The following is a 27,279-nucleotide window of genomic DNA, read 5'->3' as shown; positions in this document are numbered from 1 at the left end:
TTCTAAAAGAATGTGTAATTAATAAGCTAACTGAGGAGGTTAATGCTTTAATTAAGATAATTAATTCAAGATAAGGCAAGAAACAAAAAAATAAGGAATATAAAGTAAGGGGGCAAAAGGAAATAAATAGTAAGATTCAGGCATAAATCCAAACACAGCACTAATTATATTAAATGTAAATGGACTAAAAATGTTTCCTGTTGAAACAAGGATAAGCAACCTTTCAGTTTTAGGCTTAGCTAGACTGCATAAAATATAGTTACCAACTACAACTGAAAAGGCAGGGATTCCTAGAGCAAAATGTGGAAGAGGGAAGTAACTTCTAGCTGCCAGCTCTGCAGGGCTGAATTCTGTGTAAAGTTTGAAGCAAGGAAAGCTGTCCTTTCAGTACTGTGGATTGTTTTTAACATGCAAAAGATGAGGACTTTAATCTGTCTTTGTTGCAGACCTTTTATTTTGAGCAGTCCTCTACAATGTGCCCTAAGTAATGCAAATGTAAAGCAAAGTCTCTCTTTGGAAGCTGTTTGGAAAGCTAAACTGTACTTTGTTGTTGCAAATTTTTTAAACTTCTTGCTACTGTGTGCTTCATTTCCAGTTTGGTCTTCTCACAGGAATGATTATTGTAAATATTTCTCTTTTTTCGGAGTCCAGCGAGGCTGGAGAGCAGTCTGGTTCCTGAGTAGGGGAAGCTGGGGATTGAGAAAATGAAAGAAAGGGACAGACACAGAGATGGAAAAAGCTGGGGCCGGGTGGGACCACTGTCCTCTGATGGAGAGACAGGGACTCAGAGCCAATATAGCGTGCTTATTTTATACACCAAAAACCAGGGAGTTTAAATAAAGGTCAAGACAAAGGAGATTTATGTGCATTTTTGGGTGAGCCCGAGTCTTATTCATTCCTGGTGCTTGGCTGGATTTAGATAATGAAACCCACCCCCTGGCGCCTGGGCTGAAGGTCAAGCTGACAACACTTCTGCCTCTGGCAAGGCATGTTTCCAGGACTTGGCTCTGTCAACACCACTGGATTCAGCTGACAATAATTAAAGAAATGCTCATGTGCCTTCCCAGGTGCGCTCTACAGATTATGGCTAGTTTTCTTTCAAATTATCTATCCAAAGGCAAACAGATCATCTCTATACATATTATTTTTCTTCTGAAGACCACATACTACTCTCACATGAAGAAATAATTTTCTTTCTATTAATGTGCTTTTATCTGTCCTCTTTGGGAAATAAAAACCTTTTTAAAAAAATTCCTGTATTTCCATTACAAATAGCTCCCATTTTATTTGAAAATGCATCTGTCTGATTACTCTAGGATGGAAAATATCCTTTCTAATAGATTATGTTCTATCTCCAAATTTCTCTCCTAATTTGGGGCTTGGGCAGGGAAGTAGGGTGATTCAGTAAATCTTATCACACCACACTTACGTTATCAGTGTCAGTGCTAGGATATTGAGTTGGCTGGACCACCATATAAACATATAAGTTTTTATGTTAGTATTGAATAATCTAGACAGTCTAATAATTAAAGTAGAGAAAAGCTATAGAGATAGGAAAGTATAGGTTGAGGTATTAAACTCTCAAGACTTGAGTTGGGGGGGGGCATAGAAATTCCACCTTTCTTAATGGTTTAAAATTGTTCATTCACTATCCTTCGTTTTGTTTTTTTGAGTCTGTACTGCTTGTACAATACTGCCATGGAGATGCAAAGAGACATCCTAGAACAGTATATATAAGGGACTATATGAATAAAATATATACAAAGGCCACACACAAAATGCCAAAGTAATAAGGCAAATGGTCAATACAACAAAAGTTTATAAAGTAAACATCGAAGTTAAGGCAGTGAGAGGGTGGTCTTCAAAAGGTAAAACTGGGATAAAATGAGGTGTTAGGGGAGACAGTCTATGCAGGAGTCAGGAAGCAGATGAAGGTCTAGTAGCAGGAAAACATACTCATTTAGTATGTCTTTTCATTTGTCATTTATGGCCTTTTCAGTTAAAAAAAAAAAAAGTATGACTCAATGTCTGCCTCGAGGAGTTTAAACTAGATGAGAGAAAAGACAAAGAAACACAGGCAGCCAGCAGAGGACAGTCGGGCCATAAAAAAGTGCCAGTTCATGGTTCGGCCATAATTTCGGACAAGAGCAATTCTGCACCGGGCGAGTAGACCGACAGGCAGTGGAATAAGACAGATCCGGGCTGCAAACTCGGATGTGTGCCACAAAACACCTGGGTGACCTTGTGCAAGCCTTCCGACCCTAGTTTGCGCTGTTTGCCATAAAAACGACTCTGGTGAGGTCCAACAAGTCTCTCAGTTGTGGGGAGAATGAAATCGCTGTGCAGACTTGACAAAGAGCTTGACACGGTGTCTAAGTTCCTACCCTCTCTCCGCTTCTCATCGCACCTACCCCCCCCCCCCCGCCCCCGCCCCAATAGGTAGGAGTGAGGTGTGTGGGGTGAGTGATGCGAGCAGAAGTGGAAGGATGAAGGGAGGCAACTTCCTTCTTGCACTTGCCCACTCCCCGTCGACCCAGCTCCCGGCCTCAGGTTCCGGGAGAGTCACGGTGGAAGTGGGGTGAGGGGTCCGAGGTGGGCAGGGAGGACCTGCTCACTGTAAACACAGCCGCCATCAAGAGTTCAGATCCCATCTGGCCACCGGATTTCCGTACCACACCGATACCACCGCACCCATGCTCCTGCCCTCAATTTCCCCAGCTGTGTAATGGGGATACACCATCTTCCCTCCCGCGTATCCGTCCGACTTAGCCGCGTGAGAAAGGCGAGCAGGAGCCCCGAGCTGTTGGCCTCCAGCCCCACCAGGTCCTCCTCCCACTTTAGCTTTGGCCTTTTGTACCGGCCCCACGTGACCCGCCCGGCCGGCTCTTCCCTCTGATCCCGCCCCGCCCTCCGGCCCTTCCCGGCACTCGGCCCAGCGGCTCCCGCTCCTCCGCCGCCCCCCTCCCGCGCTCGCTCTCCCTCCCTCTCCCCCTCGCCTCCCTCCCAGGCTGTTCCGGCTCCCTCCCCCAGGCGGCCCTTCCCCCGCGACGCTTCCCCTCCCCCCGCGGCTGTTCCGCCGCTTCGCCTCCCCTCCCCCCGGCCGGAGCTCACTGTCTCCAAGATGGCGGTCGTGTCAGTTTGGGGCATCTCCGCGGTCCGGCCCGGGTCCCCGGGATTCCGGCTCTCTTCGCCCCCGGTAAGTAGCCGAGGGGCCACCCCCGACCGCCTTCGGCCGTCGAGCCCGAGGCTGAGCCCTTCCGGGGCCCGCTCTGCCGCCTCGCGGGGTCGGCGGGCGGCTGCAGGCCCCGCCGCGGCCTGCGCCGCCTCCCGCTGCTCTGCGCCAGGCCTCGGGCTGGGGCACCGCGGCCGCCCCCTCGCGCCGGGCCGGCGCCGGGCGCACTCCGCCCCGCGGACCGCGCGCAGCAGGCCCAACTCTCCCGCCGTCCGCCCGCGGGTCGGGCGCCGCCTGGGGTGCCGGCGGGGTGGGCGGGCGGCGAGCGGCCCAGGCCGCGAGCCTCGGGCTGGGTTGTGCCGGCGAGCCCGCTCTTCCCTCGGGGGCGCACCCACCGCCCCGGCCCCACCTGCGCCCGGCCGCTCGCCGCCCCAGCCGGCCGCGGCGCCTCCTGCCCCGCGCTCCGCGGCGCCCGCTCTCCGGCTCGGGCCCGGCGTGCGGAGATCCCGGCGGGGCTGTGGCGGCAAATGGGGGTGACAGGCTGGCGGGTGTTGTGGTGCGGAGGAGGCAGCACGTGTGGTGTTGTGTCTGTCGGGCTGTCAGCCCGGGCGCCGGGCGGGGAGGCGGCGGGCTGCCTGTCAACGCCGGCCGGTTTGGACAGGAGCTGCCCGACCTGTCAGGCTCCCTGGGCCGCCTGCGTACCCCAAACCCTCCTCGGAAGCGGCCTCGGTGGAGCTTAGGATTTGAAGAGGCTGGGGATGGGAGATGCGTTACTCTTAACTCTTTCACGTGATTTCATTGTTAATTTAGTCCCCGGGTTCTGTTTCCATTTAATGGGAACGGCGTACCCGTTGGCAGGCTGCCGGGTTGTGCTGTTTCAAGTTTTCAAGTTTCTTGCTCTTTTAAAAAGTGAGCGCGAAAGATGTGTTTGGGGGTGGGGAATGGAGACCGGGAAGGATAGTCGGAAGCAAGTTGTGCTTCCTCTCCACCGGCTGGTGCACTTTCAGAGTTAAAAGTTCAAGTCTGCGGGCGCTTCACTTTCGGAAGAGCTGGAGCCGGGTGACAATCCCGGCCGCCAAGAGAACGAGTAACTGTCATTCATTCTTTTACCTGGGAGTTTAATCAATGAGGATGCTCCTAGTTTCTTAAACTCAGGTTGTAAGCGTCTCATTTAGTTCAGCGTTAATGTCTTCATAATTAACTTTCATAGAGTAATAATACTATGATTTCTATCCTCTTGAGACTCTCACCAAAATGAAGTATAGAGCTCTCTCAGGGGGGCTTCTTTTTAGTCAAATAACTTAAAAATAAATCTTGGCTCTAAGGTTTGAGTATTTCCTTAAGCTTTTTCTTTCCTATTATAGTTAATAGTGCTATTTCTTCCCTAATATCTTTTGGTTTTCCTTTGGATTTTAATGTCACTCTTTTTCACTTTTGAGAATAATTGCCGTGGGAGCCATATTTTTAGCATTGTTTATGTTGAAATGTGAATGCTTCTCAGAATAAGAGCAGAGGTCTAAAAACACTTTAGTTAAATTTGTTTTTGGAAGTAAAGGAGTTATTTAGATTGAGAATTCATTATTTTGGTGATTTTAAAAAAATGGTTTGTGTCTGCCAGTTTCTTTTGTCTGAAAGAGTAATGACTTTGATCCTGGAGAGGCAGTATGTTTATGTGTTTGTGTTTTATTTATTAATGTTTATTTCAGAACAGCAATCTTGAATCTCTGAGATCTTAGACCCACAAGCAGGGATTACATTTTTTTCTATGCCGTACATTTCATCTGTAGTGTGTGCATTTGAACAGTGATTCTGGGCCTTTCCCATTTCTGGTTTATCTGTAGATTGGTTATAAACATTTTGACAGTTGTTACACTCCCTCCAAATATATTGAAAATGTTTGGCTATGAGAAGCTATTGGCATGTAATTCTTAAAATTTGAATGAAATTAGATTATTTAAAAATTCCTTAACTACTTTTCACACTTATTTTCAGTATTATTTTTGTTTTCATTGGGCATGTTTAAAGTAATGTATTTAAAATATGAACTTGATCTGTGTAAATTCTACTTGTTGTTTCTTTAATACATGAAATAGTTAAAATGTTCTCAGTGCTTTTCTTATTCACTGTTTTTATCCAGTCTGAATGTCTGGAATTTTAAAAGCTGGAAGATTCCCTCTTACTTTCATTACAGGATTCTTTCTACTAATCCAGATACTTGTTGAAGTGCTGAATAGTTTCTTGGGGAAAGATGTCAAGGAAGAGTTTCAGTTAATAGACTGGTGAGCAGAGATTGTGGCTCAAAGAATAGCCAGCACCCTCTGGTTACTTGTAGCCTAAGGTCATTCATAGTGCATCTCATTTTGTTTCCTCATTGTATCCTAGTTATTCAGCTTTTTCTTTTCATTTTTATCCCAGTGGTTTACATACATGATTGTTTTGGAACGTTGAGAGAAACATTAAAACTTCTACAGGTGCTCAGTAAACACTTACTATTTGATTGCTTTTAAAGACCAGGATATTTCTGCAGTAATAGCTTATTCACAAAATGGGCCTTGATAGAAAACTGACTTTGTTTTAATTTTTTTTCAGGCATAGATGCACATTTTCCTGAGGGGAATGAGATGTTCTTGAATTTTTACAACTTTATGAAGAGACCCATGTGTGGTGCTGTTGAGAAACCTATTGGGAAGCTTGAAAACATTTCAAATAACAAGTTATTTAGGTTTCTAAAGTAAAGTGGGAGGCATTCTGTTTTTTGAAAGGAGGAAGGACTTAGGCCAGAAAACTTGTATGCTATGGTTAACTGGTTCCCAGCCTCCGAGAATGTTGTTTTCCATGGTGTAAAACTTACTCAGCATCAGGATAAGGGATAACGACTCTATGGATATACGAATCCTTCACCATGGTAAAACTCGCTAACCCGCTGTATACGGAATGGATTTTGGAGGCCATCAAAAAAGTGAAGAAGCAGAAACAGCGCCCTTCAGAAGAAAGGATTTGCAATGCAGTGTCTTCATCCCATGGCTTGGATCGTAAAACTGTTTTAGAACAATTGGAGTTGAGTGTTAAAGATGGGACAATTTTAAAAGTTTCAAATAAAGGTCTCAATTCCTATAAAGATCCTGATAATCCTGGGCGAATAGCACTTCCTAAACCTCGAAACCATGGAAAATTAGACAATAAACAAAATATAGATTGGAATAAACTGATCAAGCGGGCGGTTGATGGCTTGGCAGAGGCCGGTGGCTCAACTTTGAAAAGCATTGAACGATTTTTGAAAGGTCAGAAGGATGTGTCTGCATTATTTGGAGGCAGTGCTGCCTCAGGTTTTCACCAGCAGTTCCGATTGGCTATTAAACGCGCCATTGGCCATGGCAGACTTCTTAAAGATGGACCTCTTTATCGGCTTAACACTAAAGCAACCAATGTGGATGGGAAAGAGAGTTGTGAGTCTCTTTCCTCTTTACCTCCAGTGTCACTCCTTCCACATGAAAAGGATAAGGTGAGAATGGTATATGCATCAGTGCTTATAGAGATGATGATGTAGTATGCTACAAACTCCAATTTCTAGGAAGTAACATAGAAGTTACACAAGTTTGGTGTTTGGAGACTTGTGAAATGATCAGGTCTGTTTTTTTTACTGGTGAGTTCTAGGTGTGAGAGCTCAATAGATGCTACTTTGAAATGTTTGACACCTAAGATTTAAAGTGTAGACTATTGATCTACCTAAAAAAACACCAACATGTTTAGTTTAGAATTAAAAAGTGGCATACAACTTTAAAACTGTTACATAAAAGTTTTTATAATACTGTACTGCTGGAAGTTAATGAGCAACCAAGTGCTGGAGAAATGAATTTGAAACAAGCAGGTGGCTCTAAGAACCTGTATTCTTTCCTTTTTTCCATTTTTGTTGCAGATTATCATTAGATACGAATGAGACTGATTCTCCTGACCCATAGTAATAGCTAAGCAAATTTTGCAATTTTTATTTTTCCTGTTTGTATTCTAACTTTCTGTCGTATATTATTTCTTTGCATATAATGAGTCCTAAATATTATTTATGACAGGTACAACTACATTGGTCAGGAATACAGTATCCTATATGTATTAGTAAAGTTCTGGGGAGTTGGGAGTTTTGATTCACAGATGATATACCTTCCTGTGCTATGTCTTATGCTGTTATTTTTGTGCAGTTGAAAGTATGTCTTCTTAACAGTAAATTTTGGTCCTTAAGTAGATATTTGGGGATGAGGAGAATTTTGTTAATAGCTGTTTTCTTACATTGACCTAGTGTCCTAGCTTTATATTTATTTCATTTGCTCTGAATTGTAGTACTGTGGAAAGGGGTAGTAAAGTGGTTGTACACCTTGTATACAATAGTAAAATACTCTTTGCTTAAGATCATGGAATCTGCTTCTAGGATCAGAAGATTGTAAAGTTAACTTTGAATATAGGGTGTGGCAAAAGTAGGTTTACAGTTGTGAATATGCAGAAGTTTATTCTTATATTATTTACTAATTATTGTATTATTTTCCATATGAGCAACTTTAAACCTACTTTTGCCACACCCTGTATAAAATATTTAAGATTTGATCTAAATTTACTGCAGTTAATAAATCCCACCTATAGAATTTTGTTTAAATAACAATTGAAAATTAACAGTATTTTTCTTGGAAGTTTTTAGCGATCTATTTTATTGTTAAATTTTCTCTGTAAACTTTGGAAAAAATAGAAACTTTGATATAGAAACATTATCTTACTGTTATTACCCTTAAAATGATTCTGATAGAGAACCACTTTCATAAAATGGCTCTGTATCATTTGAGCATTTATTAAGAGTGTTACTGAATATTCAGTGGAAAAGTGACTGAAATGCTTTTTTCTGTTCAGTGCTGTAAGAACTCTTACCTGTGAGAACTATTTCTTTCTTTTTTTTTTTTTGAGAACTATTTCTTAATCACATATGGCTGAAATGAATTGAAATATAAAAAAAATTGATACCTACGACTTTTTAAACGGTGTACAGGTTAATAATTGCATGGAAACGGAATAATTTGTAGTTTAGAATGAAATCAGTGTTGTATCTGTGAATTGGGTATTATAAATTCTTGTTAGAACACCTGGGTGCTTGCTTGTATTATAATTTCCCTTGCTTGAGTTAGATATTTTAATTTTAAAAAATATTTAGCCATATTTTTAAAAAGTAGTCAGTGTAGTGCAGTGCAGTGTAGGACAAATCTGAGTCCTATTATCCTAGGGTTTTACTTTTCAAAGGGACCTTGGGAACCACCTAACCCTGTGGTTGGCAAACTGCGGCTCGTGAGCCACATGCAGCTCTTTTGGCCCCTTGAGTGTGGCTCTTGCACAAAATACCACGGCCTGGGCGAGTCTGTTTTGAAGAAGTGGCATTAGAAGAAGTTTGTTTAAAAAATTTGGCTCTCAAAAGAAATTTCAATCGTTGTACTGTTGATATTTGGCTCTGTTGACTAATGAGTTTGCCCACCACTGACCTAACCCGACAATCCTTATTTTGCAGCTGAGCTGAGTTTTATCTAGTTGAGATCTGTTGGCGTGCTTTGGTTAGAAATGTATTTTTGATTACTAACTTTAATTTATAGTGTTGTTAACCGAAGTAACTAAATTTGGAGTATACATTTGGGAAAATTGAGTTTCATTGAGTAGACTTCTATGTATGTGTACTAGTCTTGGAAAAGTAGTTTCATGACAGTATCTACAAAATTAGAGTTGATAGGATCTGTTTATATTTTTAAATGTAGCCTTATTTTCAGTGGTGAATTTCCCGAGTGACTTTCCCTGAAGATATGAAAAGCTCATATTCAAAATTATAATACAGTGAACTCTTGGGTGAGGAATTATTCTTCCTCTAAACAGATAACAGTGTATGTCTTCTTTTATTGTATTTTAACTACTTTCCTTCCTCTTTTTTAAACTAGCCAATGGATTCCTATGTAGAATTGATTGGCTTCCTGTTACAAACTTAGATAGTTTCAAAAAAATTATGCAGAGTGTATTTTTGACAGTGATGGAGAAAGGAAAACATAGGCCAGAAGTAGCTTCACTTTTAGGCATTAATTAATTCAGCAAATAGGTATTGGGGGTACCTACTATGGGTCAGGCACTCTGCTTAAAACTGAAATGTCTTGAAACTAAAATGGTGTTATCTTCTGTGGAATGCAAATATATAAATATATTGGCCTGGTCAGCTGTGGGGTGAGAGATGAAATTCAGGGACTAAATGGAGTGACTTGAGCAAGTTCTTCTTTACTGTTTTCTATATCAATTCTAACTTTGTATTTATTTATTTTCTTTCTATTTTAACCTTTGGAAGGAACTATAGACCTGTATGTTAGATTTTCATCAGCTGAGGGTGGTTTCTGCTCTTTTTTTTTTTTATATATATATATTTTATTGATTTTTTACAGAGAGGAAGGGAGAGGGATAGAGAGCCAGAAACATCGATGAGAGAGAAACATCGACCAGCTGCCTCCTGCACACCCCCTACCGGGGTTGTGCCCGCAACCAATGTACATGCCCTTGACCGGAACCGAACCTGGGACCCTTCAGTCCACAGGCCGATGCTCCATCCACTGAGCCAAACCGGTTTTGGCGGTTTCTGCTCTTTTCAATGAGATCAGCTGTGTAGAAATATTTTTAAGAGTTTTGTTAGACACTTGAACTTAAGTATGTTTTCACATTGATAGTGAAGAGAAACTGTGGGATACTGTGATTTAAAAGTTTTATTCATGTTCTAGAGAACTATCTGAGCTAGCTTTAGGTTGTAGTAGTTTATTTACTTAACTTAGTCATGTTTTTACTGTGTGCTAGACATTACTTTAAAACTAACTTTATTGACTCATTTAATCCTCATACAACTCAGTGAGGGTAGGTACTGTTATTTTTTACAGATGAAGAAACTAAGGCATAAAATAAGTTCAGTACCTTGTCGAAGTCAAATATTAGGTGACAGAGCTAGAATTTGAACTTGGGCAGTCTGACTGCAGATTTATTGTATAATAGCTATACCTACTGCTTCTTGGGAGTTATGTATAATGCCTATTACTGCACTCAAATACATAATTATGAATGTTCGTTGTATTAATAGCATATTCTCTAATTGTGAAAGGACACATTCCTCCATCACTGCATTCACTGTTTGTGTCCTTTTTTTCTCTTTCTGTCATAGAATGAATTCTAAAACTGACTTTGAACCAGTGATAAGGATGTATAAGAAACTAAAGATTGTGAATAGTCTAGTTTTGTATACCTAAGGTCCATAAAAAATAGCTTGTCTGTTAACATTTTGTTTTATTCTTTTCTTAAAAAATAATTTCTAATTTTTATTTCAGTTGTCACTAAAATGTTATCATTTGCAGTATGGGATTGGATGCATGGCTGTAATAGAGTGCTTTCATTTGGGACAGAATGTTGCTTTCCCTTAAACTGTGGAATATAGGTGAGGGTGATAATGTGTAACTAGCTTAAATAACAATTTCTTCCTTGTAGATTTCTTTCTTTTTGAAATATAAATATTACTATAAGATAATTTGCTCATTTACTTCATTTATTCATTATTTATTCAGTCAATATTTAGATGCCTACCATGAACAGTGCATTTAGGATGTAGGCTCTGTGAGGGATTAAGGCAGACAATATAGAGTCCAAATTATTTTGTTACTGAAATTTGGCATTTTAAATTCATGGAATAAGTAGGAAGTTAGATTTTTGGTGTAGGAATGCTGGTTAGAATGGAAATACGTTTTCAAGTTACTGAGAGTTAAAAATGATAAAAGTTTTGATTTAGCTATTTGGAAATGGCCTATAATTTATAGTAAAATTGTTTCACATTTTACATGTTATAAAATTGTTTATGTTTTTAAGCTTTATATTTAGACTAGAGGCCTGGTGCACGAAATTCGACACTGGGGGTGGTGGGGGAAAGGAGTGTCCCTCAGCCCAGCCTGCACCCTCTCCAATCTGGGACCCCTCAGGGGATGTCTGACTGCCGGTTTAGGCCCGATCCCTGTGGGATCGGGCCTAAACCGGCAGTTGGACATCCCTCTCACAATCCAGGACTGCTGGCTCCCAACTGCTTGCTTGCCTGCCTGCCTGATTACCCCCTAACCACTCCCCTGCCAGCCTGATCGACGCCTAACTGCTCCCCTGCTGGCCCGATCGCCCCCAACTGCCCTCCCTTGCTGGCCCGATTGCCCCCAACTGCACTCCCCTGCCAGCCCGATCGCCCCCAACTGCCCTCCCCTGCTGGCCCGGTAACCCCCAACTGCCCTTCCCTGTTGGCCAGGTCACCCCCAACTGCCCTCCCCTGCAGGTCTGATTGCCCCCAACTGCCCTCTCCTGCAGGCCTGGTCGCCCCCAACTGCCCTCCCCTGCCAGCCGGGTTGCCCCTAACTGCCCTCCTCTGCCGGCCTGGTCGCCCCCAACTGCCCTGCCCTGCTGGCCTAGTCACCCCTAACTGCCCTCCTCTGCTGGTCTGATCGCCCACAACTGCCCTCCCGTGCTGGCCATCTTGTGGCGGCCATCTTTGACCACATGGTGGTGGCCATCTTGTGTGAGGGTGTGAGGGTTAATTTGCATATTACCGCTTTATTATATAGGATATCCTGTTGTTATGAACAATTACTCTTTCATAATTATTCGTGCTGTTAAATTGAGGGATGATGTACACTTAAAATACAAAACAAAACAAAACCAAAAACCAACTCAAACCATCCGAAAGCAAAAGATACTACAAAAATGTTAAGAGATAAATTAGTAGTAAATAAGTGGGGAAAAAAAATCTTACCTAATAATAGACAAACATGTAAATTGACCGTACCTCTGCTACGCCCACAGCCAATCAGAGTGAGTATGCAAATTAACCCAACAAAGATGGTGGGTTACTTTGCACATGCAGGCACAGAGCGGCTGGGAGGGACGGGACCCCTGCTATGAGGGGAAGGGGTGGCGGCGGAGGGAGCTATAGGAGCGATGCTCCCGACAGAAGCGAGGACATGCCGGCTCCCGGGCGGCTGGGAGTGAAGCCAGGGGAAGGAAGGCCGATTCTTGCACGAATATCATGCAACGGGCCTCTAGTACTAGTATAAGATTTTTTTATGAGAGCATGCAAGCAAATGTATTTTGTATTATTGGGAAACTATTTTGGGGGAAACTTTTTAAATTACAAGTTTTAATTCTTTTGTTTGTTTGTTTATTGATTTAGAGACAGAGACAGAGATTGATTTGTTTTCCACTTATTTATGCATTCATTGGTTGATTCTTGTATGTGCCCCGACTGGGGGGTCAACCCACAACCTTGATGTATTGGGATGACACTCTAACCAATTGAGCTACCGGCTAGGGCCACAAGTTTTCATTCTTACATCATGGAGATAGGAATGGAGGATGATGCTGACATAGCAGTCTTTAAGTAAAGAAGTATTATTTTAGAGAAAATGATCCTAACCTTATGTAGTGGACCTTATTTTTTGTGTCATGGTAAAGACATAGTGTCGTGGATAATGTAGATTTTGTAATGTTATTGAGTTTTCAACTGATTGATCTCAATAATTATAATTTTTATACATTTCTTACATTATTTATAACATTTTTTGGTGAGTCTAAATGTTCTGCATCCTGAGAAATAAAAATTTTGTTATTAATAAGTCATTGAGGTGTAGATTAAGTATTGATGTGCTTGGGAAATGACTGTCTCAGCAGACTTGTTCAAATAAAAAAGACAAACATACATTTAAAAGTAATCCTGGCAGAGATGTTTGTAATGAAACTTGTGTTTAAATACAATCAACTCTATTGTATTTTTTGGTCTTCTAATTAGCCTATGAGCTCTGTGGGTTTTGTTAATTTTCAGCCCATAACATACCCTGAAAGAAAACTTGAGCTACTGAACAACCTTTGGTTTAGACATTGCTAACCAAAATTACTATACCCAAAACTCTAATGCACATACCTAAACATTTTTCTTATACTTAGAGCAGTGGTTCCCAATGTGTGGGGCACATGCCCTACAGGGGGGCAATTTGATTTTTAAGGGCAATTCGAGAATGAGTTATTAACAGTGAATTTTTGTATTTCTTATGGTTCTAGGGGCTTCATATACAGTATGTAAATATATATTGTGACATTTATGCATTTCCGTTCTCTATTATATGTTTTGAAACTTTATTTGCTATTTTTTCATATCACTTCATATTACTATTTTTTTAAACAATTTCTTAGTGATTTTTTCCTCAGTACTTCAACTGTAATCTCATTCTTTTATTTTTCTCTTTCATGGATGCCATGTTCTTTGGAAGCTTGTTTAGACCAAGTTAATGGCCTTTTAGGCTTCCTCCTTGTGAATAGGAGTTCACTTTTTGAATAATCCTATCTAATGAAGAGTGATATGTAAATTAACCACCACTCCGATACACCCACAAGCCACGCCCACCAGCCAATCAGGAGCGAGTATGTAAATTAACCCAACCAAGATGGCTGCAGCCACGGAGCGTGCAGTAGGCTTGGGTTTCCCCAGTAATGGAGGAAGTCAAGCTTTCAGTACACCCTGGCCGGCCTAGGCCTCCACTCAAGGCTACAAAGTTTCAATTTTAGAAGATAAATAAATCCCAGATGCCAGGGCCTCCGCTTGGGTCGCTGGGGGGCGTGGCTGGCCTGCAAACCACCACAGGTCCCTTGCCCAGGCTGCCCCACGCCCCAAGGGAACCCCCACCCTGATCCGGAACACCCTTCAGGGCAAACCAGCTGGCCCCCACTCGTGCACCAGGCCTCTATCCTATATAACAAAAGAGTAATATGCAAATTGACCATCACTCCAACACACAAGATGGCTGCCCCCATGTGGTCAAAGATGGCTGCCCCCATGTGGACACAAGATGGTCGCCACAAGATGGCCAGCAGGGGAGGGCAGTTGGGAGGGACCAGGCCTGCAAGGGAGGGCAGTTGTGGGTGATCAGGCCAGCAGGGGAGGGCAGTTGGGGGAGACCAGGCCTGCAAGGGAGGGCAGTTGGGGATGATCAATCCTGCAGGGAAGGGCAGTTAGGGGTGACCAGCTGGCAGAGGAGGAAAGTTGGGGGCAAACAGGCTTGCAGGGGAGCAATTAGGCATCAATCAGGCTGGCAGCGGAGTGTTTAGGGGGTGATCAGGCTGGCAGGCAGAAGTGGTTAGGGGCAATCAGGAAGGCAGGCAGGCAAGCAGTTGGGAGCCAGCAGTCCTGGATTGTGAGAGGGATGTCCGACTGCCCGTTTAGGCCCGATCCCGGTGGGCAGTCGGACATCCCCCGAGGGGTCCCAGGTTGGAGAGGGTGCAGTCTGGGCTGAGGGACACCCCACCCCTCCGTGCACGAATTTCGTGCACCGGCCTTTAGTTTATAAAATTAACTAGAGGCCCAGTGTGCAATTGAAATCGTGCGAGGAGGTGCCCCACCTCCCGCCATGCGAGGAGGCGCCCCACGGGTGGCTGGGACCAGCGCCTGAGCGCCAGCTGCTGCAGGAGTCAGACCGGACCAGCGCCGCCGGAGGCCAGGACCCGCGCCTGACTCACATCGTCCCCCGGCCCCCCTGCCTGTGTCTGCTCCGGGGCCACCGGAGCCGCCATGCTGGCTCGGGCAGGCCCCCTGTCTCCATCTCCGCTTTGGGCCTCACCTGCGCCGCAACCTCCTCCTGTCCAGTCTGACCCGTTATGGCGTCCTGGCCTAATTTGCATATTACCTCTTTATTTATATAGATTAGAGGCCCAATGTGTGAAATTCATGCACAGGTAAGGTCCCTAGGCCTGGCTGGCGATCAGGGCCGATTGGGGCCTTCTGGCTGCTGGCTGGGGCCTTTCTTTCAGCTGCTGGCCTTTCTTTCAGCTTCCTTTTTTGGCTGCCGGGTGCTGGCCGGGGCCTTCCTTCATTTCGAGCAGCCCCCTGGTAATCAGTGCACATCATAGCTAGCGATCGAACTCTTGGTCTCCCAGTTGAACTCCTGAGGGGGCACTTTGCATATTAGCCTTTTATATATATAGATTGGTGGTTTTAAGACAATTGGTAAAACTTGTTAAGGAGAAAATGATGTAGAAAGAACATCTGGGAGCTAAAAACTGAAAATCTTTGTATGTGTGAAAGACAGCTGATTCCTTTACTGTTTACCTCTTGTGCAGGAGAGGTGGATTCCATGTATGTGGGAGGTTATTATGCTTATATTGTAGGCTGCTTTTTCCTCTGAGGAATTGTGAACTGTCCTTGATCTAGGAGAGCTGGTGTTAAGTGTTGGTTGTCAATTCTTTCTGCTTAGTAGAGTGGGGATTTTTCTTTTTTCTAAGTCATTGGCCTACAGTGAAGCATTTAACTCTTAAATTTTCTAGAACCTGTAACAGAACTCTTGGAAACATTACATTTTGTGTGTGTTGAATGTGATGCTATGCTTTAATGGTTTTTCAACTTTTCTACTCAGGACATCTTTAAATATCATTTTAGATCCTCTTTCACTGTTTTCTTGCTTTAGTTACCACAATTCTTCCCATGCGAGTCAATTTTTTTGAACTTTATAACATAAATCTAAAGCCCTGTTCTTTCCAAAGCAGTGGTCTTGACACTAAATCCACTTTAGAATTGCCAAAAGGAGCCTTAAAATAGTAAGCACCAAACCAATTAAATTAGACTCTAGCAGTGGGGCCCAGATTTCAGTTTTGTTTTAAGTCTTCGTGTGAATCTTATAGCCAGGCTTGAGAACCATTGTTCTAATGCTAGAACCAACATCTTTGTAGTATAATGGGAAGCGGCTTAGCAAGTCAGGGGACAAAAGGAGTAGCTACTTTTTAGCTAATAATCGAAATTCAGACAAATACAGGAAACAACATCACACTTCCTCTCATGAGCACACTTTGAATCCAGGACAGGGTAGTCCTGGAAAGCGAAAATTTCTTTTATCCTACTCCCTAACCATAACTGCCCTGACCGTTCTCTACTAATTCCAACTGAACTTGCTCTTTTATTTCATCAAGGTCTCAGACAGTTTCAAGAAGGGTTTCCTATGTGATTCCAGAGGGTGCCCCTGCCCACCACTCAAGGTTGCCTTTTCTTCTAGTTACTTGGCATTCTAGTTTATCACTTCAGTTACTTTACTCTTGCATCTAATTGATGAACCTAGACCTTGAAATTAAGCCAACCATTTTCTTTCTTTGCTAATATTTGGGGCAGTTGATCATTTTGATAAAAATTGCACAAACCATGTGGTGGGGTGTCACTTAGAAATATGTGACCTCTAATCTTAGCTCTGCCGTCTGCTTGGGGATGTATGTAGTCTTGTTCTCTTGCAGCAGTTCAATATTTCCTCCAACCCTTTTGCCTTTCTCATTTTTAACAGACACTGCCATGTTCTACTTCTTCAAATAGAATCTTTTTGGCCAAATGAGCTCATTCAACTTATACCTTCCCACACTAACCTAAATACATCTGTACTTATTGTTACCCCCTTGCTACCTTTTCAGAGGATGTGAAAGAAGTGTCTTGTCTATAGCTAATATTTCCATTTATGTGCAGGATCCTGTTCTCTCCTATCTCAGGGGGCTTGTTCCATTACTCTTTGCCCCTTAATGTGGGGAAGTCTCTCCCATCAAATTAAAATAAAAACAAGCAACGTATGGCTAGTAGCTGCTGGGCAGTACAGAATACATGAAGTCCTGTGCTCAATAAATATTAGAAATTATTATCATCTTCCTAAAATTAAAATTACTTCTCTTCTTAAAATCCTTAAGTTCAATGGCATAGTATGTGATTTTTAATATATATATACATATATATATGTATGTGTGTGTGTGTGTGTGTGTGTGTGTGTGTATATATATATATATATATATATATATATTTTCATTGATTTCAGAGAGGAAGGGGAGGGAGACAGAAATAGAAACATCAATGATGAGAGAGAATCACCAATCGGCTGCCTCCTGCACCCCCCCCCCCCCCCGCCCCACTGGGGATTGAACCCACAACCCGGGCATGTGCCCTTGACCGGAATCAAACCTGGTACCCTTCAGTCCGCAGGCCGACATTCTGTCCACTGAGCCAAACCAGCCAGGACTAGTATGTGATTTTTAACTTGCTTCTTTACCCCCTGCATTGCTCCAAACTTGTCTACTGCTATATTGTCATATTCTCTCTATGTCCCACTATACCAGTGGCTCTCCAAGTGTGGTCCTGGGACCAGAAGTAGCAGTAGTGTCACCTGAAAACTTGTTTGAAATGCAAATTTTGGGGCCATATTCCCGGCCTACCAGGTCCAGCAACTTTTATGTTAATGAGCCCTCCCTCCCTTGGAATCAGATGCTTACTAAGGTTTATGTGTATTTCATACTATTTACAGTTCCTCAGATCCACCTCATTTTTATTTTCTCTTGCTTCTATGTTTATCTCTCATTGGATTGATCATTCTTTCCCTCTTTGTCACCAATTAGCTCTAATTTAACCTTGCAGACTTAGTTTAGGCATATACTCTTTCTGCTTCTTTATTCCCTTTCTTCCACCTATCCTGCTTCCAAGCTGACTCAGTTCTCTTTATGCCCCTCCTATCTGTACATACCTCCATCATAGCTTGTTTTACATTGTATGTGTTAGCCTCTCCTATTAGACATTGAATTTAGGATCTTGTTTTTCATCTTTGTATACCCGTTTATTTAGCACGATGCCTGGTGTGCTGTACAGGGATTTATGGAACATCTTCCAGGTGCCAGCACAGCGATTAGGTCATGAGTAAAGGAAATACAGTCCCTGTGATTAACACACAGTGATAAGTTCTCTGATGGGATAAAACAGTGCAGGTGGGAGACGTTAGGGAAGGCTTCTCAGAGGAAGTCACATGTTAGAGGTTAGTGAGGTGGGGAAGCACATGGGTGGGGTGGGAAAGAGTGGTTCCTGCAAAGGGAACAGCATGTACAAAGGCCTAGAAGCAAAACATAGGCCCATAATAAATGTTTAATTGAATATGAATAAAATACCAAATCACATGTCTAACTTTTAGATCTTGGTTTTGAAGTCACTACTCTCCCCAGTAAACATTTATTAGCATTTTTATATGGCTAAGGTATGTGATAGGATAACCTCTAAGCCAGCAGCATACATTTATCTTTTTAATGGTAGAAGGAAGGATATGATTTATCTGAAGAATTATTCTACTAGTACAGGGTAAGTAACAGCAGTGGTGGCAGAGGTAAACACATTCTTCTCATTGCGTAAGAATAGCCCAAGATTTTAAACAAAGAACTTTAAATTTAGAGCACTAACAAAGCACATCTATTAAGAAGGCTGCAAGGTGGCCAGCATGAAAACCACAACTGTTGTCACTCGGTTTTGGCCCTTTTTGCCCTTGTTGCTGCCATCCTAGGCTGCCTGTTGCTCTCATTAACCCTCATTTGAAAGAGCATCAAGGCTTTAGTAAATGTACTGTGTAAGCTCCAACTTTTAGTTGCTGTTGAATACCTGCTTTTGTCTTTTTGGGATTTTATATATGTAATTTTCAATAAAAACTCATCTTTTACTCTTTTAAAAAATATTTTTATTGATTTCTGAGAGGAAGGGAGAGGGAAAGAGAGAGAGAGTGATAGAAACATTAATGATAAGAGAATCGTTGATCGGCTGCCTCCTGCATACCTCACACTGGGGGATCGAGCACGCAACCCAGGCATGTACCCTGACCGGGAATCAAACCCTGAGCTCCTGGTTCATAGGTCAATGCTCAACCACTGAGCCACACTGGCAGGGCTCATCTTTTACTCTATTTGAATGCTTTACAAGTGGATTGGCTCCATCATCTACTATCTTTGAAAGAATGAGAAAAATAATTGTATATCCGATAACTTCAGCTAAGGAGAGAACTCTTTTTTAAAAAAATATATTTTATTGATTTTTTACAGAGAGGAAGGGAGAAGGATAGAGAGTTAGAAACATAGATGAGAAACATCAATTAGCTGCCTCCTGCACCCTCCCTACTGGGGATGTGCGGCATGTGCCCACAACCAAGGTACATGCCCTTGACTGGAATCGAACCTGGGACCCTTGAGTCTGCAGGCTGACGCTCTATCCACTGAGCCAAACCGGTTAGGGCTAAGTAGAGAACTCAACTTCAGCCAAGAAAGCCAGAGAAGGAAGAGGGGGAAATAAAGTCTTTTTCTCCAAAACTTTTTCTGGGTGGTTATAACATGTTTCTGAAGTGTCTCACAGATTTTAACCTTTTGCACTCGGATGTCGAGTGTGACTCGACACGGTTAGCATTAGAATAAAGGAATCGAGAAAAAAGCAAGCGAGTGCAAAGGGTTAAAGGATTTTGCTTTCACGTATATCTTATATAACATTTTTATAGTAAGGAAGGCAATTCATGCCATGATAGCCAGGTTTTAATCAGAATTATATGCTTAATTAAGGGAATAAATGGAACTAGAGCCCAGGTCTCTTTCAAGTTCAGTACTCCTTCAGCCACATCAGACTGCCTCTTGTTCATAAAAATGACAAGCATTAAAAAAAGTAGGTACTCCTTTAACATTTATTACATCCATCTGTTAAAGCATTTATCAAGTCATATGTGTTATTAATCTTTGTATCCAGTTCCTGGTACTTTGTAAGATGCTCAGAAAATGTTTGTTGAATTGAAACTGTCAGGCTTAAACTGGAGGGTGGAATGTTAGAAACAGGTTGATTTTAAAAAAGCGTTAACTCTCTTAAACTTAGAAGCTGAATCATCCTCTTAAAATTTATAGCCTCTATAAATTAAAAGGAGAGGAGTTTCAGATGTTTTCTGCAAATATTTGATAACTCAGCTGAAAAGTATCATTTGCTACCTCCTTCAAGGTAATATTTGTTCTCTATTAACCATATAGTATTTTTTTTAACTTTAAGAAATTATGTTTTCCTAATAGATAATAGTTATTTATTACTACATAAAATTTAAAAAGTACAAAAGAATATTCCATGAAAAGTATTCTCCTAAGTCCCATTCCCTTGCTAACCAGTTCTCCTGGGAGGCAGCCAGTGAGTTTTGTTTCTTTTCTACCTTCTGAAGAGATTCTGTGTGTATAAAAACAACCACTTTATTGCCCAGCTGGTGTGGCTCAGTGGTTGAGCATCGACCTATGAACCAGGAGGTCACGGTTTGATTCTCGGTCCCCAGTGGGGGCGTGCAGGAGGCAGCTGATCAATGATTCTCTCTCTGAGAAGATGTTTCTATTTCTCCTTCCCTTCTCTGAAATCAATAAATATATACTTTAATAAACCCACAATCACTATATATTCATTTTTCCTTTGTTCCCCCCTCCCACAGTTAATAACCTACCGCAATACATTGTTCTGCACCTTACTTTTTTTCTCCCCATGTAACAATATCTTAAGTGTGTTCCATATCAGTACAGAAGGCTTGGTGATATTCCATTGTATGGGTGTACCATAATTTATATAACTAGACCCTTGCTAATGGACATACATTTCTAGTTTTCTATGATTATAAACAGTAGTCAGTTGAATAACCTCCTTCCTATGTTATTTTACTTTTTAGTTCCTAGAAGTGGAATAATTAGGTCAAAAGAATGTATGCCTTTGTAATTTTGTATTTCTAAATTTTTCTTCATAGAGATTCACCAACAAGTATATATATGACAGTTCTTGTTTGCCTACACCCAGGGAATCATAGTGGTATCAAACTTTTTGATCTTTGGTAGTCTGATAAATGAAGAATCATTCATTTTTTACTCCATTTTTTCACCCTCATTGGAATTTGTTCTGCCAGCCTACTGACAAGCTACACATTCTATAGATAGCTATCTTAAACCAGTTGCTTAAAAGCAAGCAATTCTTAGAGGTAATCAGAAATTTGTTGAGTTTTTAAAAAAACTGTTATGATGTTGCTTTAAGAAATATCTAGGTCTTTTCCCCCCTGGTTAGTGTTGCTCAGTGGTTAGACTGTCGACCCACGCACCACAGGGTCTTGGGTTTGATTCCTGGTCAGGGCACATACCTGGGTTGTAGGTTCAATCCTGCATGTGGGAGGCAACCAATCAATGTGTCTATCTCATATCAGTGTATCTGTCTCTTCCCCACCCTCCCTCCCTTCCATCCTAAATAAAAATCAATGGAAAAATATCCTCAGGTGAGGATTAAAAAAAAAAAACCACAAAAAACAAGAAAAAGAATATCTAGGTCTTTTTGCTGAGTCTCTTGTAAGCAGTGGCCTATACTGGTAGGTTTCTGTCCTGTAGAATGCTGCCTCCTCCCCCCCAAAGAAAAATCTTAACCTATTACTTTTTTACTGATGGCAGGAAAACTCTATTTAATAGACTAGAGGCCCAGTGCATGATTTAATCATGCACCTGGTGCACCAGCGGGCTATCCGCAGGCGCCCCAGGCCTTCCGAAAGCCTCCGGCGCTGCGGAGGCTTTCGAAAGGCCTTGCGCCGGAGCAGACAGGCGGCCAGGTCCCCCGCTTTGGCCTTTGATCGCGGGGGACCTGTCCGGCTGGCTGTCCGCAGGCGCCCCAGGCCTTCCGAAAGCCTCCGGCGCTGCGGAGGCTTTCGAAAGGCCTTGCGCCGGAGCAGACAGGCGGCCAGGTCCCCCGCTTTGGCCTTTGATCGCGGGGGACCTGTCCGGCTGGCTGTCCGCAGGCGCCCCAGGCCTTCCGAAAGCCTCCGGCGCTGCGGAGGCTTTCGAAAGGCCTTGCGCCGGAGCAGACAGGCGGCCAGGTCCCCCGCTTTGGCCTTTGATCGCGGGGGACCTGTCCGGCTGGCTGTCCGCAGGCACCCCAGGCCTTCCGAAAGCCTCCGGCAGCCATGGTACAGACGCTGAGCTCGCGGCGCCAGAGGCGCCGCGAGCTCAGCGTCCTTCTGGCCCAATCAGCTACCCCGGCCACCCTGAGTCCCGCCCCCTGCGCCTCCTGCTGGCCCAATCGTGGGCGTAGCGGAGTGATGGTAATTTACATATTACCATTTTATTATGTAGGATAATATAGTATGTCCTTGTTTGTCAGTCTTTTTAAGTGCATGTTATATAGTACTTGTATTTGAAACCTATATAATTTTAAATAAATATATGCTGCATATTATATTTAGGTCACAACAATACTTTAAGGAGGTTATGTATTTTATAGATGAAACAAAGACTCATAGAGGTCAAGTGATTTGCCCAAGATATATAGCTAAAGTATAGGAGCTAGAATATAGAGGCTAGTGGAGTGGTCAAAAGAAAAAAAAACACACCACTATGAATTCATACTTGAGATAAACTGAAGTTCTGGTGAACTGGTACAGAATTAATACAACACTAGTTCTGATTAGTTTAGGGCTTGTAGAAGACTACGATCTTAGCCTCATCATTTACTTGTTGTTTGACTTTTAAGTTACATTACCCTCCATGAGCTTCACTTTCCTTTTCTATGAAACAGGGATAGTAATTGTACCTAAATCACCAAATTCACCAAGTAACTACCTTTAAAAATTTTTTTTAATCCTCACCTGAGAATGTTTTTCTATTGATTTTTAGAGAGAGTGGAAGGAAGGGGGAAAGAGAGAGAAACATTGATGTGAGAGAGACACATTGATTGGTTGCCTCTTTCACACACCCTAACCAGGGCCCAGGGCCGGGGATTGAGCCTGCAACCAAGGTACATGCCCTTGACCAGAATTGAACCTGGGACACTTCAGTCTGTGGGCAAACTGGCCAGAGCAAGCAATTACTTTTAAAGATTGTTTTTAGTCTGAGTAGGTCATAGCTCCAATAGTTTTTTAGCCTTTGTTTTTAAAAATAAGCAGCAGGAAGTAGTGCTGACTTCCCTTTTCTTTTTCCAGTAAAACAACAAAACAAAACAAATCAATTCATTAACCCACAAGATACTGTCATATTTTGAAGACTATTTAAAGTTTTCATGAACACATGTCAATTCTAACAGGATATAGAGCCCTAGCCGGTTTGGCTCAATGGATAGAGCGTAAGCAGATTTCTTAATGTCTAGGTCCCAGGCACTATGCTAGGTATTGGGATTATAACAGGGATGCTAGATAGATAGCTTGCTCTCAGTCAAGTGGGGAAGCCACAGAAATAATAGCAAAGTATATGAAGTGGTGGTGGGTAAATCCAGGGAGCTCTGATAATCTGAGTACAAAAACTGCTTTTTAGACAGGTTTATGAAGATATTAAAATTAATTTGCCTGATGTATTGATATCTATGTTCCTAGTTAGTGAAGCTTTGATTGTATTGATAGTCTAAAACAAACATTGGCAAACTTTTTCTGTAAAGGCTCAGATAGTAAATACTTTAGGCTTTGTGGGCCATAAGGTCTCTGATCAACTCTGAGCAAAGCAGCCATAGGCAATATGTAAACAAACAGGTGTGAATTCCAGTAATACTTGATTTACAAAACATCTGGAGGACTAGATTTAGTCTGAAGGCCATTGTTTGCCCAACACTGCCCTAAACAGCGTGGGCATCCTTGGACATTCAAATCATTACCATCATTTAGGGGAGCAAGTAGAATGTGGGCTCTGGAGTTTGCTTTTTGGTTTTACCAGTTGTGTAGTTTTTGGGCAAAGTATTTAACCTTTTGCCCCTCAGTTTCATCATGGGGACATGATACTGCACACAATTTTGGAAATGATAAGAAACACTGTATTTGATAGCACTTAGTATAGCACTGCTAAATATTATTTTTATTTTATTTAGTTATTTTTGCTAATCCTCACCTGAGGATATTTTTTCCATTGCTCTTCAGAGAGAGTGGAAGGGAGGGAGGGAGGAGGAGAAAGAAATATCGATGTAAGACACATCAACAGATTGCCTCCTATATGAGCCCTGACTGGGGGTGTGTGCCCTTGACCAGGAATCAAAACCTTGACTCTTTGGTGTGGGGCTGACCCTTTGGTGCGAGGCTGACGCTCTAACCACTGAACAATGTCGGCCAGGGCTATTATTTATTTTTTAATTGAATTTATTGGCGTGACACTGGTTAACAAAATTATATAGGTTTCATGTGCACAATTCTACAGCACATCATCTGTGCACTGTCTTGTGTGTTCACCACCCCAAACCAAGTCTCCGTCCATTACCATTTATCCCCCCATTCCCTTCTTCAGCCACCCTTCCCACCCTCCCACCCTCACAATCACCACATTGTTGTCCGTGTTCATGAGTATTTCTTTTTTCTCTATGCCTCCACCATTCCCACCAAGTGCTCCCCCCTCCCCAGCTATCAGCCTGCTCTCTATGAGTCTGTCTCTCTTTTGCTTGTTAGTTCATTTTGTTCATTAGATTCCACATATGAGTGCGATCATATAGTACTTATCTTTCTCTGACTGGTTTAGCATAATGCTCTCAAGGTCCATCCATGCTGTTGCAAAGGATAAGATTTCTTTCTTTCTTACCCTTTAAGAATAGTAGTAGTCTAGTATTCCATTGTGTAAATGTACCACAGGTTTTTTTATCCACTCATCTACTGATGGACACTTGGATTGGTTCCCAATCTTGGCTGTTGTAAATAATGCTGCAGTGAACATAAGTGTGCATATATTCTTTAGAATTACTGTTTCAGGTTCCTTCAGATAAATTCCCAGAATTGGAATCGTTGGGTCATAAGGAAGTTCCATTTTTAATTTTTTGAGGCAACTCTATACTGCACCCATCTACATTCCCACTAATAGTGCACGAGGGTTTCCTTTATTACACATCCTTTCCAGCACTTATTGTTTGTTGATTGTCATGCAGATTTTGAACACTTATTGTTTGTTGATTGTCATGCAGATGTTGACTCAAATAATTTTCTGACCTCAACAAAGATGGATAATAACTATAGTCCTGACTGTAAGTTAAATAATTGTGATTTCTTTAATATTGCCACTAGGAACAGTTTTCTGACATTTTTGTAGCTCTTTAGTAAACTAACTTGGATTTTTTTGCAGAGCTTAGAATTTACAATATTGTTAGTCTCTTTGAGCTGCATTAGTGGAAGGGAAAGGTAACATTGAATACTTACAAGTAAAAAAATTGCTTTTTTAGCAGAGTTAGTCATGCTTCCTATATCTGTCTCCCATTGCTTTAGTTCAGTTTTTTTTTTTTCTTTCTTTCTTGGGTTATTGCACTTGTCTTTCAGCTGGTTTTCCTTCATTCATTCAAAAAAATATTTAGTGATATTTGACATGTGGTAGGTACTGTTCTAAGTGCTGGGGATTGAGCAGTGAACCAAATGGAAAATCCTGTCCTCATGGAGCTTATGCTATTTAGACTTTTGGAGTTCCCCTCTATACTTTTGTCTAATTACTCTCTTTAAAATATCATGCCCTCCCCTTGTTTAAAATCTTCAAGTCTAGTGGATTTCTGTTCCTTCTGGATAAAACTCAGGCTCCTTAGCCTTACGCAACTTAATTTGTTGCCACGCTTTATTAAAACCTCTGTCTTTCAACATATTGCAGCTCCTTGTAGTTAACCACACTCTCTTGCCTTTCAGTTTTTATTTGTATCTCTCCTTGGAATGTCATTTTTTTTAGATATTACTCCATGTACAGACAAAATAGCTAATACTCATCTTTTAAACTTTCTTGACCTATCCACTACCATTACTTGATGAGGTAACTTTCTGTATGAACATAACATATTCTCATCATATGATGGCATGCTGATGCTATGATGTTTTTCTCCCTGTGTTATGGTAGTCTCTCTGCTTCTCCTGCTGGAATTAAAGGCAAGGGCTGCTTTTTATTTTTTTATGTCTCAGTGTCTGTCAGGAGGCCTGGCTCATAGTTTGAAATATTCATTTAGCAAATGAATGAAGTACTTGAACTATCTCAGCACTATCAAGCTGACTGGAGATTGTTGGGGTTTCATTCAGTATGCCTTTGACTTTATGGAGTGCTTACTATGTGCCAGCTAATAGAGATGAATAGAAACATGCGGTTAGATGAATCAACAATACGGCTGACATCGTCCTTATTTTCACAACAGACGTCTGTTCTCGTTCTCTCTCTCTCTCTCTCTCTCTCTCTCTCTCTCTCTCTCTCTCTCTCTCTCTCTCAGTAGCCTGTATCAAGGGGCTAACTAGTGCTGATGGTATCTTTTTAATGAAATAGTGTTTTGAACTATTGAAGAAAGACTGATAAAAATTTGGATTCACAAACCATTTTAGGATTATATGAGTCCTGGTTTGTCCCCAGAAACTTTCTGTGGACACCTTTTGATAAGATTAAGAAAGTGTTAGCATCCAAATTTGCAGAATGGGGTCAATAGCTTGGAAGAAAATTCTGGAGGCCAGAGTGAAATAGTCTTTAAGAATTACTGCATCACATTGACACCTTGGGTGATTCAAAGAATGATACCCTAGAAACAAATAGCAACAACAACAAAAAATGAGCACTGACAACTCTGAATAGAAAGATTCAGAGATGAATTCTGAATTTAAAAAGGCTTAAGGACACTTAATTTTGCTTATATTTTTCTATTGATATATAATAAAAATATCTCTAAGAGCATTTTCAATAAGTTTACATTAAAAATTTAACTAGTAAAAGATTGACAAAAATGAATTGGGGGGAAATGGAAGTATAGGCAATGCTAATTTTTTTTTTGTACACTCCAGAGATCCAAAGTCATTTGAATAATTTAATAGCATACAAAATATACTTTAAACAACTATATTTGCTCATTAAATTGTTGTATGTACTATCTTAAAAATGCGAAGGCTTGGAAATGTTTTCTTCCCCCCCAATTAAGAATAGTCTTGATCTTTAAACGCTACTTTTGGAGAAAAATTTTTTCTGTTCCCTCTGTCCCCACCTTCATAGTAGAGCTGTCTACTTGTATTTCACCAGCGCCCCTCTGTTTTAAATATATTACTTATTTTCATATTGCAGTTCTCTTTGACTCTTATTTTATGAGTATTTGACTTTTGTATTTGTAACCATTAATCTCTCAGTTGGTTGTATTATGTTTATAGAGATGTTAAAAGTGTTAAAGTGTTTTGTGTACGTATGCTGGTGTTTTTAATTTAAGGATATGCATATGTAAATATTTTGAAAAGGATTGTTATACAAGGTGGGGCAAAAGTAGGTTTACAGTTGTGAGTACATGAAAGAAT

General features: G+C 41.6%; 1 protein-coding gene across 1 annotated transcript in view; it reads left to right on the top strand.

Moving 5' to 3' along the window:
- The first annotated feature begins 2,926 nt into the window (after positions 1–2,926).
- KAT6A (lysine acetyltransferase 6A) overlaps positions 2,927–27,279 on the top strand; it is a 110,735-nt gene continuing 86,382 nt past the window's right edge. Inside the window, 2 exon segments of the mRNA XM_079779384.1 lie at positions 2,927–3,196; positions 5,762–6,674. Coding sequence (XP_079635510.1) covers positions 6,075–6,674 — 600 coding nt within the window. The 5' untranslated portion in view covers positions 2,927–3,196; positions 5,762–6,074.

This window comes from Cnephaeus nilssonii (genome assembly GCF_951640355.1).
Source record: "Cnephaeus nilssonii genome assembly, chromosome: 8".
Classification (NCBI taxonomy): domain Eukaryota; kingdom Metazoa; phylum Chordata; class Mammalia; order Chiroptera; family Vespertilionidae; genus Cnephaeus; species Cnephaeus nilssonii.
This window is presented reverse-complemented; position numbering and strand designations above follow the sequence as displayed.